Source organism: Sylvia atricapilla, chromosome 9 (assembly GCF_009819655.1).
Source record: "Sylvia atricapilla isolate bSylAtr1 chromosome 9, bSylAtr1.pri, whole genome shotgun sequence".
NCBI classification, from domain to species: domain Eukaryota; kingdom Metazoa; phylum Chordata; class Aves; order Passeriformes; family Sylviidae; genus Sylvia; species Sylvia atricapilla.
In genome coordinates, this window is record NC_089148.1 from 5,641,281 (window position 1) to 5,657,394 (window position 16,114).

The window sequence follows — 16,114 nt, forward strand, 5'->3', positions numbered from 1 at the left end:
AACTGCAGATTTATCAGGTTCCCGTAAACCTAAGATGGAAAAGTTCCATTAAACCTATGGGGTTATTTTTGTTGGTATTAATATATTAAGACTAGTTAATCATGCTCTAGCTGAACCTGGGCGTTTCACAGCTTTTCTGTCCAGGGCTACAGGACGGTTGAAGACCTGTACCTGCATGTTAGTTCTTGAAGCATTTTTGTGCATGTGCAAACGTAATTCTCAGTAATCTCTAAAATTTTTTTTACTTGTCTTCAGAGAAGAAAATCACAGAAATCCATTAAAAATATTGCTTACTAGTTGCCTCTGGGAGAAGACATCTTTCTCTGAATTTGAGTTGTGTTGTGCAAGTTTTGAACCTTATACTGAAAAAAATACTTTTTTTTTCCTGTATACCTTGAATCCATTACCACAGTCTGTATCTCAGCAGTCCCTTCTGAATGTCTTGAGGTCTTCTCCTGACATGGAAGAGAACTGTAAAGAACTGATTTTTACGTTTGCCTCAGTTGAACATAATACTGAATGCAGATATGGAGCATCCATTCTGCTGGTAAATATCACTGGTCCTCATAGTGGAGGAGCTGTTTGGCACTGCTTCCTTGCCAGAGAGGAGGAGACAGGGTGATGAGGACCTGGAGGAGGATCCTCTGCATCTTTGTTTTCTTCTGCTTACAGAGGGTGCTAAAAGCCCTTCCCACCCATTCACATGGTTCTTCTGACAGAATCTGAAAAACCCAACCAAACAAAAAAAATAGTGAAAAAGAACAGTGATTTGAAGCCACAAAATGTCACTGGGCAGATGTTTCCCTTCAAAAAGGAACAGTGGTTCATAATGTGTGTTTAACAGTGCTGTTTGAGAGAAACTTGTTGGATATTTCTGATGCGTAAAGGTTTCTGTTGGTGGATTTTTCTCTCTTGCAGTGCCACCATTTGTGGAAGGTGGGGATGAGCTCTTGGGCCACATTGTGATTCTCCACAGCCCTTTGGAGCTGGATTGTTCAGCGAGAGGGACGCCCTCACCAACTATCACGTAAGGGCACTGGTATGACAGTAGGAAGAATACAAATAAATCTGCTGGTTGGTTAGGTAAGCTTTGAGCCACCTGTGTTAATCACTGGTGTTTAATGAGTAAAGGACAAACTCCTGGCTCCACTGATAGCACCATCAGGCACTCACTTGGCAACATCAGGATTTCATTTTAAAGTACTTTCAGCTTTTGTACCAATATCCATATCCTGGAAATGAGGATAGAAAACAAGAGCAGACAAAACTTTTAAGTCCTTTGCTAATGCAACTTAATGTGCCCTTTTTTTCTAACACCTCTGATTGCTTTTGCTTTGGAGGTTCCTCTGCCTCTGTTGGTATCTGCTGTCACCTTCCTGAGACTGTCTTTAGTGGCTGTTCCCCAATACTCCCATCTGATAAACCCTTCAGTCCATGGCACTCACACAAGGGGAATACAACCTGACACTTCCAGACTTCCCTAGAAGTGCAAACAGTTACTGAGGCATTCTGTTTAATGGAATTGTGCATGCTTTAAGATTGTTGTTGATTTTACTTTCACTGACAACTGAAATGGAACTTTCTTTTTGGTAGGTGGTTCAAAGATGGTCAGTCAGTCGGAGAGGAGACTGGACACAAGGTCTTACTAAATGGACAGAAACTTGTCATCTCTCAAGCCCAAGTGTCAGACAGCGGCCGCTATAAATGTGTGGCTGCAAACAAGGCGGGGGAATATGAGAAGGAATTTGATGTTACAGTGCATGGTAGGTTAATCAAGGTGGGGGAGAAGCAGCAGACTGCTTTTCTTTCAAAGTGTTGGCAAGGAGATGCTCAAACTTTCTATAAATGTTTATTTGCATTAGCAGGTTGAAAAACTTGAAGAGGAGATTAGATGATATAGAATCATAGAATGGTTTGGGTTGGACAGCAGCCATGGCAGGGACACCTTCCACTAGATCTGGAAGTAGAAGTAAAGCTGCACTTACCTCTGGGATACTGCTCCTGTATATTTAAATGTACATGTTTGAATGAGGCATCATTTTTGTTTCTGGTGCTTTTTGCAGTTCCTCCAACCATAAAATCGGCTGGGCCTTCCGAGAGAGCAGTTGTGCTCCACAAGCCTGTGACACTGCAGTGCATCGCCAGTGGCATCCCCAGCCCTTCCATCACCTGGTTAAAAGATGGACAGCCAGTAAACACAGCCAGGGGAAATATCAGAGTAAGCATGATTCTTTTATGGGATCCAAACCATGAAGGATAATTGCTGTAAACTGTACATGTTAGTGCTTCTTTTCCTTTTGCTTCCCTCACACTGTGATACAGAAGTGCTTACGATCCATCCTGCAGAGTGAGGGGCTTTCTACCTGATTAGGGTGGTGTCTCAGGTAATGGCAGTCTTCAGTAGACTGAATCCCACTAGACACTTCATATCAGGAGAGTCCATGACTGGAAAATCAGAATTTGTTTCCTTCCAGTTGTACTTTGCCTTTCAAGATCAGATGGTTATCTGCTGATTGTGAAGTGACTCTAGCCACTTGTCCCTGTGAGGTGGGATTAGCCGAGCTGTTCTGTAATCGTTGCAGCAGCTACCTGTAATTCCCTTCTCCTGGTGAAATCCTGTCTTTCCATGAAGAGCCCTCCCCGGTGCTCGCATGTTCCTGGGATGAGTGCTTGCAGTGGCTTGGATTTCCCATGGCTGGAGCAGTGTTGGGCACCTTGCCTGCAGTCTCCTCTGCCTGCCTGCCCCTCTCCAGCCGGCTCTCCTCACACCTGTACAGCTCCTGGGGACACTGAAACCTCTGACCCAGCAGTGTCCTGGTTCCACGAGCTGGGCTGGGAGGGGACGAGCCCAGCCACGTCTGCTGCGGGCAGCGGTGTCACACGGGCAGCGGTGTCACACGCTCCTCTCTGTGTTTGGGAACAGCTGGAGGCCTCGGGCCGTGTCCTGCAGCTCGACAAGGCCCTGCCTGGAGATGCTGCCCTCTACACCTGCGTGGCCACCAACGCTGCAGGGGAGGCCCAGCAGCACACCCGGCTCCACGTGCACGGTAATGCGCCACACGGGGCTGTCTGTGCTGCCTCACACCTGGGCTCACCTGCCTCTGCTTTTCTCCTGGCTCTGCACATCCACCTCTCACTTCTCTTTCTCTGTCACGTGCCTTTAGTAAGGAGTGAGGGCAAAACCGGGCTTTTGTAGAGTTTGGCCTCTCTCTAATGGCAAAGGGCATAGAAATGAATGGATGAATGTCCTTCCAGGTAGTTCTGCTGCTCAGAGGTATCCCAAAAAGCCAAACACATTCCTGCTAACCCACCCCTCAGAAGGGTACTCTGTGTTTGTGAATCAATGTGTGATACTCTCCACTGGCATGACTAATTTCATCCAAGCTTTTTGTGAATATTGGTATTCCCCATGAGCATGGGGAATGGGAAATTTTTACAGGACTTACTTTTTTGAGAAAGATACATTTTCTTGTGAGGAGATTTTTCAGCCTGTTTAAAAGGAAATTTCTTTTGCAGCTGAAAACAGTATAAAAAGAATCAGGGAAACTCAAGAAGCTTACATTTGCATGTGAATTTAATAAATGCTCTCACCATAATTTACATATATTTGGCTCAGAAGTGGTCACGAAGTGTTGTGCATTGCTTATGTGACCCAGTCCTCAAAGGAGGTGTGGGAATCCTCATGAGGTGCAGGAATAGACTGTGGCAATATTCTCACAGAGTATGGCTACGTTGACTTTTATTGCCAAACCAAGCTAGTAATTGGAAAATGTTGAACTGAAGTGAGGAGAGGTTGCAGAGTCTCTGTGGATGGGGCTTGGAAAGAGAAGCCACATTCAGGCTGTGATAATTGCATCACAACTAATTTCAGTGTAAGTCCCAGGCTCATAAAGCTCTGCTTTGCTGTCAGTTTTCATGTTCAGAGAATCATTATCTAGCATTTCTGTCGTGTTTCAGATTTTGGAGCTTCAGGGAGGTAAAAGCTGTCTACTCCACTCAGTTTGCTATCACCAGGTGATGTGAGAGAAGCTTGCCACAAGAAAGAATTGCTGTTCTGTGTTGTGTGCCCATTACTCACAAATCTACTTCAAGTTCTGTTTTTCCCAAAAAAAATTAAAATTAACAAAAATAATGTTTTATTCCTCTTACCACTATTGAGCTTATATAATTAGAGAGTATTCCCATTTCAGAGATTAACTTTCTGGAGAAATTCCTTGATCACGCAGCACTTTGAAGCTTGTGCAACTCATTGCCCAAAGTTTCTCTGAGGGTAGATGACTTTGTGATTGGATGCTCTGCTAACTGCATGGCTGAATTAATGAAAACCTGCTGCTTTTGTCTTTTCCCAGAACCACCCAGTCTGGAAGATGCAGGAAAAATATTAAATGAAACAGTGGTGGTGAATAATCCAGTCCATCTTGAATGCAGAGCATCTGGGAACCCTCTGCCAGGTATCCATGTGTACCTTGGGGAACATCTCATAAAGGGTTTCAATTCCATATGTCTTTGGAAAGTAATGGATATGTTGAATGGGGAGCTAATTGTGTGATTTTAAACCAGCTAGAAACTGGTGGGAAATGCCAATGTATGGACATGGAGGAAGGATTGAGGAATTCAGTGATCCCCACTGATAAATGAATGAAAACACATCACAAGGATAATCTATTCCCTTGTGATGCCCAGGCAAGAGCACTGTTTAATTTCTGCTGCATGAGCTTCAAACACATTCACTTCTGTCTCCTGTCAGTTCAGTATTTGAGATACTTCATGGATTGAGTCCTGTGACTAGAACTTTTTTAATGTGTGGTTTTTGTTACCTGCTAAGATACAAAAAGACCTATTATTATGAGACCACTTTGCTGTATTAATTATTGTAGAGCAAAACATAGGGAGTAGTTACTAAGAATTTATATCTAATATAGCAAATTATTCTCATGTTGAATATAGCAACATTTCCAGAAGAAAGGTATTACTGTATTTCAGATGTGCATCCAGCTTCTCCTTTTCTGCCTTTTTAAGAACTAATTCAGAGTGAAGTATTATTTTGTAGAATAATTTATACTTATATAAAAAACCCTAAAATATTGAGGAAGTAAAATGTTATAAAAGCACAGGAATTTTGTATCTATTTTGCACTTCTTTTAAGTTTTTTCTCCTTTTATCCTCCAAATTTTCAGTTATTTTTGAACAACCAATTAAAATTATGGATTACAGATGATTTATTAATAAGAAGAATTTGGTCACCCGTGTTGTGATGCCATGGCACATCCTATTGTCAAGATACAACATGAGTCAGGAAAAGAGAAGCAGTGTGCAAGTCTTGTCTATCAGTCAGGCCAGAGCACTTAGTGGGTGTGATTCTTTCCCCAGTACCCCTTGGGTATTACAGATAATCCTTCCACAAGCTGTAATTTCATCTGAATAGTGAAGTGGTGCCAGCAGAACCTCAGTGACCCCATTCTCCTGATGAATGGTGCCATCTTTTGGCTGAGATGCAAAATCTGCAGATTTTCTTGGTTGTCAACTTCCTATATGTATTTTTTCTCCAGTAACACCGAGTTTTCTGCTCTTTATTTTCAGTTTTTTGACCTGCCAGTTGCACTTTGATTTAGTTGCTAATGTTTTGATTCTTTATCCCAGGTAGTAATAATTTAGGGTGAAAGATGAAAAAGTTTGATATACATAATAGAATGCCTGGATTAGATTCCCTGTATTATAGTATCCTGGATGGTTTGGGTTGGAAGGGACATGAAAGCTCATCCCATTCCATCCCCCTGCTGTGGGCAAGGTTGCCTTCATATTTTTGTGTGGTTTTAAACAGCTGCTCTTCACCTTTGTATAAATAAATTTCCTGTAATTTGCTTAGTGTGACAATGTCTCAATTTCAGAACACTTTTCCATAAACACATGGGGGGGCTGGATGATCATGTCAGATTTCCTGTTGAATTGTGGGGCATAGCCAGTATTTTGTACAAATCTTCCTATTTCCTAATTCTCTGTTACATTTTATTGTTCTTAATCACAATTAAGAGTGCAGCTGACCATTAGAGGTTGGTGTGTGTGTGAAGGCCAGTGTGGCAGCTCTGTGCCCCATGTCTGTGGGGGCTGTCCCTGATGTGTCCCCGTTGCTCCCCCACAGCCGTGTCGTGGTCCAAGGACGGGCGGGCGCTGGGTGACAGGGGACAGGTGCTGCACATCCAGGCCGTGCAGGTGGCCGACTCCGGCCTCTACAGGTGCCTGGCTGCCAACGCCGCGGGCACAGCCGAGCTGCTCTACAGCCTCCAGGTCCATGGTGAGTGCACAACCACGGGACTGGCGCTCCTGGAGCTTGGGAAATGCTTCTGAGCGCTGAGCCCAACTGTTCCCCCGCTGTTGCCAAGGTCAGCACTGACCCATGTCCCCAAGTGCTACATGCACATGGCTTTTAAATCCCTCCAGGACTGGGGACACCACCACTGCCCCGGGCAGCTGTGCCAGTGTCTGACCACCCTATCCATGAAGAAACTTGTCCTAATAGCCAAATTAACCTCTCTACCCCCAGCACAACTTGAGGCTGTTTCCTCTTGCCTAGTACTGTGACACTTAGGAATAATACATGCAAGCTCCACCTTTGCTTTCATCCTTTTCCAGCCTGCTTAACAGACTTGGTGTCACTCATCACGTGGTCACAGAATCCCAGGGTGGTTTGGGGTGGAAGGGACCTTAAAACCCATCCAGTGCCAGTCCCTGCCATAGGGACACCTTCCACTATCCCAGGTTGCTCCAAGATCCATCCAGAATGGCCTGGGACACCTCAGGGATCCAGGGAGGGGCAGCCAGAGCCTCTCTGGGAATTCCATTCCAGGGCCATCACTACCCTCACAGCCAGGAATTCCTTCCCAATATCCCATCTAACCCTGCTCTCTGGCAGTGGGAGAACATCCCCCCCTTGTCCTGGCACTCCATGCTCTTCACTATTCTCTTCATACATTTGAATAGGTATTTTGAATGTGGAAAATGTGCCAAGGGAAGGCATTTCTAGTAAGAATGAATTTGTGGAAGAGGTCTTTTGTTTAAGGGATCACTTGAGCAGTTTGGAGGGCCTGGCAGTTGCTGGAGTTTGTTGTAGATGACTTTGAAGCTTACAGTAGACAAAGGGCACAGATCAAATGTTCTTTCATGATCCAAGAGTTTTAAAGAAAGATATGCTGCATCTAAGAAGATGAAGTGGAAGTGTGGGTGTTTGCTGACATGAGACACCTGAGCAAAAGCCCAGCTGGAGCTTTGCCAGTAATTTCAGTGGCTTTTGGATGTGGTCATAATCCAAATTCTTATCTTTGATACGTGCATGTGCATGTAGCTGGTTTTCTGTGGGAGTCTTCCATGCAAAAGTGTGGCCCAAATTTGGCTCAGATAAGATGCACACCCAGTATATAGTTCCTATTAATGTTAATTAATGATCTGGACAGTGTGTTTCCATTAATTTAATGACCATCATGGGAAAAACTGATGGCACAAGACACAGTCAAAGGTAATTAACCCCACCCAGTGATTAATTCTCAGGAAATCCTTAGAGCTAAGGTCATTATTCTAGTTAAATGGAAAATAACCCCTCAGTACATGTGCATCTTTTCACGGGTGGTGGAATTGCAGCAAACATGTTCAGAGTTTTCTAGGAAACTAAAATTTTCTGACTTCACCATCTAGAGGGGACATAGAACTTCCTCTTCTAGGACAGAGTATATGGATGTGAAGCCACAGCTAACGGCGTCAAAGGAACTAATTGCAACAAACTCCTGTCTATGAACCTACTTCATTCAGCTGGTGTCCTGCCAGGTTGACAGTAAAAAGGTGCTGGAATTCACCATCCACAGGTTTATCATCCACTGTCCTTAGAGTTTATGAGTTTGAGAAGACAAAACTTAAAGGTTTTGCCCTTTTTACCAGTGGAAGCAATGACTCCTTAATGGAGAGCAGGCTCAAATGCCAGGTACTGAAAGTTGTGCTGCATTTATGGAAAGGCTGCTCTAGATTTCTGTGAGCACCTGCCTTGGTCAACTACTGGTCTGACTCACAATTTCTGTTGTTAATAGTGTTATCAGATCTTGTTGGCATTAAAAACAATGCTTGATGCTGCAGGCTTAACACTGAATGGAACCAGGCAGGCCAACTCAAGGAAGCAGGTGGAATTCTAGTTTAGTTAGAATTCATAAGATTTCATTGTATTAATTTTTTTCACTTCTTTCTCCTCACTATAGCTTTCTCAGGCATTTGAGAACAATATTTGTCATTGGACTGCAATAGGAGGAACTCTGTGTGTAGGGAAAAGATGAAAAAATTATAAAATCCTGTGCCTTTTTTCAGCCTTGACTGCTATTATTGAAATAGATGTATGAGTGAGTATCACAGAATCATGGAATGGTTTGGGTTGGAAGGGACCTTAAAGCCCATCCAGTTCACCCCCTGCCACGGGCAGGGACATCTTCCACTGTGCCAGGTTGTTCCAAGCCCTGGCCAGCCTGGCCTTGGACATTTTCAGAGATGGAGCAGGCACAACCTGCATTACAGACTCTTAGAGATTCCTAAATTCATTAATGAATCTTTTTTTTTCAGTGCAGAATTTTGTACATGTTATCTCCCCTCACACAGGGTGATATGTGTGAGTAGCTCACACCATCTTGTCTCTTTGCAGGAGTGACTTTAAGTGTTAAGTTTTCATCTGACACTGACTTTTAAATTTTATCCCTAAGTTATTAGTGGTAGGAGCAAATAGAATAGTATTGATTCTTGTAGTACATGGAGCATCTTCCTTTTTTCAATGATTCTCATCTCTCTTTCTACCAGAGCTCTACAACATTTGCTAGACTGTGTGCCTTGAGTAAGTGCTTTAGATGTTCCATTGCAATGTTTTGTGTCATCAAAAAGGCAGATGTTTTCCTGTCTAATCTGGTAAATGTTTCCATATGCTCTGCCAGGCCAGTTTATCACTCTGTGTATGGATTTGCTTCATGTGGTTTATATGGTAAACTCCTTTCATTAATCCCCACCACTCCTAAAGTCTTTCACAAGGTCTAAATGGAATAGTAGAAAAGTTTGAGGGAATATTTTCTGGCTTTATGGTGTAGTTCCTGGGCTTCACAGCTGTCCTCTGGGCTGTGAGCCCAGTCCCACATACCTTGCTCACAGTAGTTTCACTGCAGTTATCTGCCTGCTCATGCTAGGGAAGAGCAGGATCTGGCACAGAGCAAAGACGTGACCAGAGTTCAGCAGGAATAACATGAGAAAAGAGAAATAACATCCAAAACTAGACAGCCTATTTAATTTCATTGTGATTAATACTCTTACATAGCTGTTATTACAGCCCTTTTTTCTGTGTGTTTTTTCCAGTCCCCCCATCGATCTCTGGCAGCAGTGACATGGTGACAGTAGTGGTCAACAATCCAGTGAGACTGGAGTGTGAAGCCAGAGGCATCCCTGCCCCTATCCTGACGTGGCTGAAGGATGGGAGCCCTGTGTCCAGTGTCAGCAATGGACTCCAGGTACCAGGGTCACATCCTGCTCTGTGCTGCTCCCTGTTGTGGGAGGAAGCTTTTAAGTCAATGCAGTTTAATGGAAGAGAATAAGTTGGAAGATCTGGAATAATAATATAAGGCTTTTGCTATGGGTTGTTTGTGTGAATTTAGCTCTAATACTGTGTGACGTGGAAGACAGAGATATATTGAAATAAAGTGGTCCTTTCAGCTAATGTCATACTAAGTAAGTTTGCATCAACAAATTTTCCAGTTACTGGGAAGAAGAGGAAATTGGACCAAATTCCTCTGCTGAAGAGATCTGGAGAGCTCATTACATACAACAGTAATTCAGAATAGAAAACCAACCTCTGATATAAGATGGTATTTCAGAGGTAAAACAAGAAGCCTTGGTTGGTTTTTGGAAGTTGTTTTTTTAATCTGAAAGGGAAGAGTGAGCATTTGTGTTGTCTGGGGACAGCTCAGGGCACAGACGAAAGGTGTGACAGCATGTTTGAGGCTGGTGGGAAGGAGGCAGAGTGTCCAGATCCTGCAAAGTCTTGAGAATGCCAGGAATTCCCTAGGGACTGGCATGAAGTTAGAGTTCTGCTTTTGCAAGTGTGGATTAGAAGAGAACAGTGGAGCACAGGGAGATGGTGGGAGGCAGTGCCAAAACAAGTGTTCCATTTTGAAGTGAGCCCTAAGAGCCCCCCTGCCTGTGTGTGACCCTGGGGTGTGCCTGAAGGTGCTGTGCTCCCGTTGCAGGTGCTGTCGGGGGGCCGGGTGCTGGCACTGCCCAGTGCCCAGCTCAGTGACACGGGGACATACACCTGTGTGGCAGTCAACGCTGCGGGGGAGAGCCAGAGGGACATCGACCTCCGTGTCTATGGTGAGTGACAAATGCCTGTCTTTTGGTTCTGAGAGCTGCTCTTGAGGCTTTAACACGCTGGGCCCAGACCCTGAGCAGCACTGAGTAGAAATAGTCCCAACCTGCCGTGGAAGGCTGTGTGAGGAGGAGGGGTGTGTGTATGGAAGTTGAAACATATATATGCACATCCACCCTCATTTACTAAAGCCTGTAGGTGTGTTCTTCTGTATGTTCTTGAAGAAATCTTACTGCAGCAATGAATTTACCAGTTTAATGCATGAAAGCTCATTGACAAAGGATAAAAGAAAATATATGTTTGTGTAAAAACCAGGTAGATCTGCCAGGTGAGAAAGATTCTTGGGGCCAGTGCTCTGTTGTCTTTGTTGTACCAGAAGGAGGTACTGGGAGTTTCCATGCCATTCCCAAGCTTTGCTCTCCCTGCCTAAATGGAGGGGACTCTTTTAGTGCTAAACAGTGACACTGTGTTAAGCCCAGCCAATCAGCTCTGTCTCCTCCAAGGAACAGGAAAAATGGTTTTTTACTTTGTCAATTTTGCAGATTGTCAGTAAGTTAATTCTGAAATCTTTTTGCCTGAACTTGTGTAAATTCATCCTCCCTTCTGATCTGGGCAATGCTCTCAGACACATAGTGGGATTGTTGGGACTGTCCTGTGCAGGATTTTGGTGATCCCTGTGGGTCCCTTCCAACTCAGGATATTCTGTGATTCTGTGCTTTCTTGTAACTTGCAGGAATTTCATCCTGGGTTTTTTGTAACTTGTATCAGATGCCTTTTCATATTCATAGAATGATTTGAGATTGAAGGGAGCTTAAAGCCCATGCAGTCCTACACCCTGCCATGGGCAGGGACACCTTCCACCATCCCAGGGTTCTCCAAGTCCCATCCGACCTGGCCCTGGACACTTCCAGGCATCCAGGGACAGCCACAGCTTCTCTGGGCACCCTGTGCCAGGGCCTCACCAACCTCAAGGGAACAATTCCTTCCCAATAACCCATCTAACCCTGCCCTCTGGAAGGCATTCCTAATTGTCCTGTCCCTCCAGGCCCTTGCCCGAAGTCTCTCCCCACTTCTCTTGGATTCTCTTCAGGGGCTGGAAGGGTCCCTAAGGTCACCCCATGCTGCATTCTCAGAGCCCACGGGTGCTGTGCCAGCAGGGAGTGTGACTGGAGCAGGTTTTGAGTTCCCTTGGACAGCTCAGAGGGTTTGTCCAGCGAAATGAGGATGAACAATAATCTGATGTTTGTTTTAGAAATGTTACAGTACCAGATGTGTAGAGAAGCATTTGGAATTGAGGCACCTTTGTGGCTTTGCTCCTGCTTTCAGTAAGTCACTGGACTCTCCCAGTGTGCAGCATTATGGCAATCTCGTGTGGAAAACCTTGGAAGAAAGGTTAGGAGTTTGGATGAGTTCTAAGCAGAGGCAGCTGGCCAAGGTATTTGTTCCTGAGTTTGGCTTTCAGAATTGTCTCCCTTGCTTAGGGTACCCCTGACTGAAGTTCTGGTGACTTTCTGCATCTGGAGGCGGCAGTTCAGAACCCCAGGGCTCTGCTGTGGCGAGTGAGCCTGAGTTGATATAGGCTGGAACATTTTATGTCTAGAGCAAGGAGTATCAGGGTCTCCTTTGGAGTTTGAGGACAGGTGTGTATGTCTGTGTAATGTGACATAGATACATTTATTATTCCTGTTGTTTTCTGGAACCTCTGTCCATTTTAGCTGGAGGAAATGAAAAGAGTTAGGAGTTGTGTATGTTTAAAATTAGTGTTGTATTAGAAGCTGGCCAGGGCTGAGCTCAGCTGCAGGACCAGCTTGAGTGAGGCTGTCACCAAAAAGTAATATTGCTCTTCAGACTTGCCTCATAAGGGCAATCTAATTAAGAAGCCACAGGAGGAAAATAATTTGGAGTAGAGTTGGAGTCTACTCCAAATTACAGTTGGGTTGGAAATGTGCACTGAGCCAGGAGTTGGAACCAGCTCAGTTTCTTACAGTTACTATGAGCATAATTAGATTAATTTTGCATTCCTTCAGATAAAAATGCTTTAGCATCCGTCTCTGTGTCATAAACTCAGTTTCCCTCTGAGCACATTTCAATTCATTGAGCTGAGAGGAAAAGTAATTGGTTGAAAGGTCTTTGGAAATAAATTTGCCTTCTGCAGGAATGGATCAGCTTCCAGTTCTCAATTCCACAATACTCATAAAGAATCTGGACCTTGGTGAGTTCTAGAAAGAAAAAGAGATGAACAGATTTTTTTTTTTTTTTCACTTACTATATTTCTTATCCACAGGGACCAGGCTTTTCCCTAAATTATTTCCAAATTGTGAAATCAGCAGCTCTGCTGTCTACTTCCTGGGCAAGAAACACAAAGCTTGATTGTTCCTGGTCTTTTCAGACTACCTCAAGAGCTGTCTTGCTGTCCCCTGCGTGCCACTTTGGGGCACATTCTGGTGTCCTTTGTGTGATTAACCTAGTGTGCTTGTTCTCACAGATGGTCCCACTGCCTCCCTTCTCACCCCAAGGTTCACTCAGACCCTCAGTGTCTGAGGTCATGGATCCCAAAACTAAAGGACCAAGAAAATGTGACAACAAAGTTCTTATGTTTGATCCTGGTCAACTTTTTGGGGACAGTATTTTGTCTGTGTTCTTTTTGACTCCAGCCATGAACATTTTCCCCATGGAAAATTGCTGACTTGCTGTGTTCAAGGTTTAGTTCTCAGTTGCCTTCTCAGTTACTTTTGTTTTTCTTATTGTGGAAACACAAAATTTAAAAACGGGGGAAGAGATGTGTTTTCTTAAATCCTGACACTGTTCAAGAACACCTAGTGGGTTTCAATTGAAATGTCCAGTGTTTTGGGATTTTTTAATTTCTACACAGAAAATTTTCCTTTCAAAAGATTTTTTCTCCTGTCTGATTTGGAAATAACCGAGTAATGATGAGATTATCACTGAACTGCAGGACAAATGTAAATATAGTGCTCTATCTAACTGCAATAATTAGTAGATCCCACAAAAACCTGGTACACGAGCTAATTGTAGATCATTATTTGTTGAGTCATTAACCCATTGACTTGCTTGTTGACCATGTAAATTCTCATTCTGTATTTGGCCGTCTCTGGACGAATTCTCTATAAATCAGAGTTTTACTTAAAGCCAAGTACCCTTCTTGGCACTGTCTGGAACAGCTTAAGACATTTTCAGCTTCTGGGGCTGGAGCTTCTGGATTGTTGTCTAGTGAGCGTTTTCACTCAGCAGCTCTTTTTCTTTATTGCAGGAATGTATTCCCCCATTTTTATATACTGGGGATTTTCCTTTCTAGCTACATTTCAAGGAGGGAGTTTGCTAATCTTGGCTTATACTTATGATTTCTCTGTAGCTGATACCTCACTAGTGTGTGTTTTGTGCGGAAGGTATTCTGTAAATAACCAAAATAATTATTGTGGGGTTTGTGGTGTAAAGGAGGCTGGAGTTGTGTGTAACTGAAGGTGTGCCATTTGATCTCTGCCAAGTCCCTTAACTCCACATTATGTTTGCTCTGGGAAGTCTTCAGTGCCTGAAGGTCCCTTGGTTTGAGCAATAGGGCAAGAGGAAACAGCCTCAGGTTGTGCCAGGGGAGGTTCATGTTGGATAATAGGAAAAATGTCTTCACGGGAAGGATGGTCAGGCCCTGGCATAACTGCCCAGAGCAGGCTGGAGTTGCCATTCCTGGAGGGATTTAAGACCCGTGGATGTTTCCCCTGGGGTCGGTGCTGGGGAATGGTTGTCCTCGATGGTCTCGGAGGGCTTTTCCAAGGTAACCAAGCGTGTGCTTGTGCTGGTGCAGTTCCCCCCGACATCGTGGGCGAGGAGCAGAACGTGTCCGTGCTGCTGGGGCAGGCGCTGGAGCTGCGGTGCCGCGGCAGCGCCGTGCCCCCGCCGCGCCTCCGCTGGCTCCGGGACGGGCGGCCCTTGCTGGAGAAGCCCGGCCTCAGCATCTCTGGAGACGGCAGCGTGCTGCAGGTAACCGGGGCAGGCAGGGCTCCTCCCCGGGGAGCTGCTTCTCTGTGGGGCTGGGACAGCGCTGGGCTCTCGGGGGCAGCAGGAGTGAGGAGGGAGGGATGTCCGAGACCCCCGCTGTCTGGGCGCAGAGCTCGCCGGATTCATGCTCTGTTATTAATATTCACAGAGACATATGTAAAAAATAAAACTGAAACTTGAGCTCTCCCTGCACATTTCGTGAATAATTATGTAGGAAAAAAGAAACCCAGGTTTTCGTTTTCTCCCCAGATTGAAGGAGCTCAAGTGCAGGATGCTGGACGCTACACTTGCGAAGCGACAAATGTTGCTGGGAAAACTGAGAAGAACTATAATGTCAATATTTGGGGTAAGATCTATTAAGCTTATTCCAGAAATGGAAGTGAAGCTCAGAGCTGAATTATGATGTGAGACACTGAAATCCTCTGTAGTTCATCAACACTTGGTTGCTGAGGCTTTTGCAGGGAGTTGCTGTTGTATTTGTTCTACTTGAATAGGCCGAAGACAGTGCACACATTCTTCAAATTGCTTTAATTTAATTCTAAATTAACTCCAGTTACTCCACAGGCCTTTGTTGAGCTTGCAGGAATGAGAGTACTGAGAGCTGTAACTAGTGAGGGGCATCCCTTCTCATGGCAGAGGGTTGGAACAAGATGATCTTTAAGGTCCCTTCCAGCCCATAGCATTCTATGATCTATGATTCTATGAAAAATGCCTGGGTTTGGATCCATAGCTTTAATGCCATTCAGAGTAACATACCAACTTTCCACCTATTGAAATGCTGAAGCATTGAAAATTCAGATAAATAAAAGCTGCCTTACCTAGGTTTATTTGCTCTACAAACTTATCAGTGCTGAATCATAAAAACAGCTTTAATGATTTTTTCTATGGCTCTGTGATGAATGTGGCTTAGGACATTATTTTAATAATTGCTTTTGAGGGGGTTTTCTGTGCCATCATTTTCTTCTCATATACAAATTGAAATGTCTCTGGTTTACTGTTACAAATAAATTTCCTGCTTTGGAGTCACAAGACTACTATTATCTATGAGGGTTTGTAACACTGAAATGACATTTTTCAGTACAGATTTCAAGTCTGTCATTATTAGAAGACCCATTCGTGGCATTTAAGTTAGAGGTGGATGTTGTAGTACCGTCCCATTTTCCCCTGCTGAAACAAATACCATTTACTGCGCAGCTCAGCCTCTGCTCTCCTCTTTCTCTCCCAGACTTTTGCACAGGATCTTTGCTGGAGTGGAGGGATAATTCCTTGCTAGTTAGCAGCTTGGATGGGATAAGCTTGATAAAAACCACAAGCTGCCTGTAAAAGCCATCTGCGGATAATTGTTTGGAATTACAGTTTTCATTTATGCCCCAGCACCCAAAGTCCTTCTTGCCATATTTTGACATTTTAAATCCAGGAAATATACCCTTCTGAGGATTAGTGTGGATCCAGGAGCCAGCCCATGAGTTAAATGAAGAGGATAGCACAGGCTTGTCTTGGCTGGAAGCAGGACAAATAAAGGGTAAAACAGACAGTACCATAAGGCCCTTGGCAGTGTTGTTTCACACCCCACACATCTGATTGCTAACAGAGAACTGGAGGTATCAGAAGGACAAGCTGGCTATTGTCACATGCATTAAAAAAGTGCTGCATGAGCTGTTCATCTGGGAGGTTGTATTTGCCAGGTTCAACCTGCTTTCTCCTCTGCTTTTTCTTGGTCTCTACCTACTC

At 44.3% G+C, this 16,114-nt stretch overlaps 1 protein-coding gene across 1 annotated transcript in view; it reads left to right on the forward strand.

Moving 5' to 3' along the window:
* The window catches only part of HMCN1 (hemicentin 1), a 170,972-nt gene that overhangs the window by 87,589 nt on the left and 67,269 nt on the right, over positions 1 to 16,114 (forward strand). The window contains exons 33-42 of the mRNA XM_066324684.1: positions 919 to 1,027; positions 1,594 to 1,763; positions 2,064 to 2,218; positions 2,924 to 3,047; positions 4,350 to 4,451; positions 6,140 to 6,292; positions 9,367 to 9,518; positions 10,254 to 10,377; positions 14,190 to 14,365; positions 14,633 to 14,729. Of these exons, the coding sequence (XP_066180781.1) occupies positions 919 to 1,027; positions 1,594 to 1,763; positions 2,064 to 2,218; positions 2,924 to 3,047; positions 4,350 to 4,451; positions 6,140 to 6,292; positions 9,367 to 9,518; positions 10,254 to 10,377; positions 14,190 to 14,365; positions 14,633 to 14,729 (1,362 nt within the window). The remainder of the gene's footprint in view (positions 1 to 918; positions 1,028 to 1,593; positions 1,764 to 2,063; positions 2,219 to 2,923; positions 3,048 to 4,349; positions 4,452 to 6,139; positions 6,293 to 9,366; positions 9,519 to 10,253; positions 10,378 to 14,189; positions 14,366 to 14,632; positions 14,730 to 16,114) is intronic.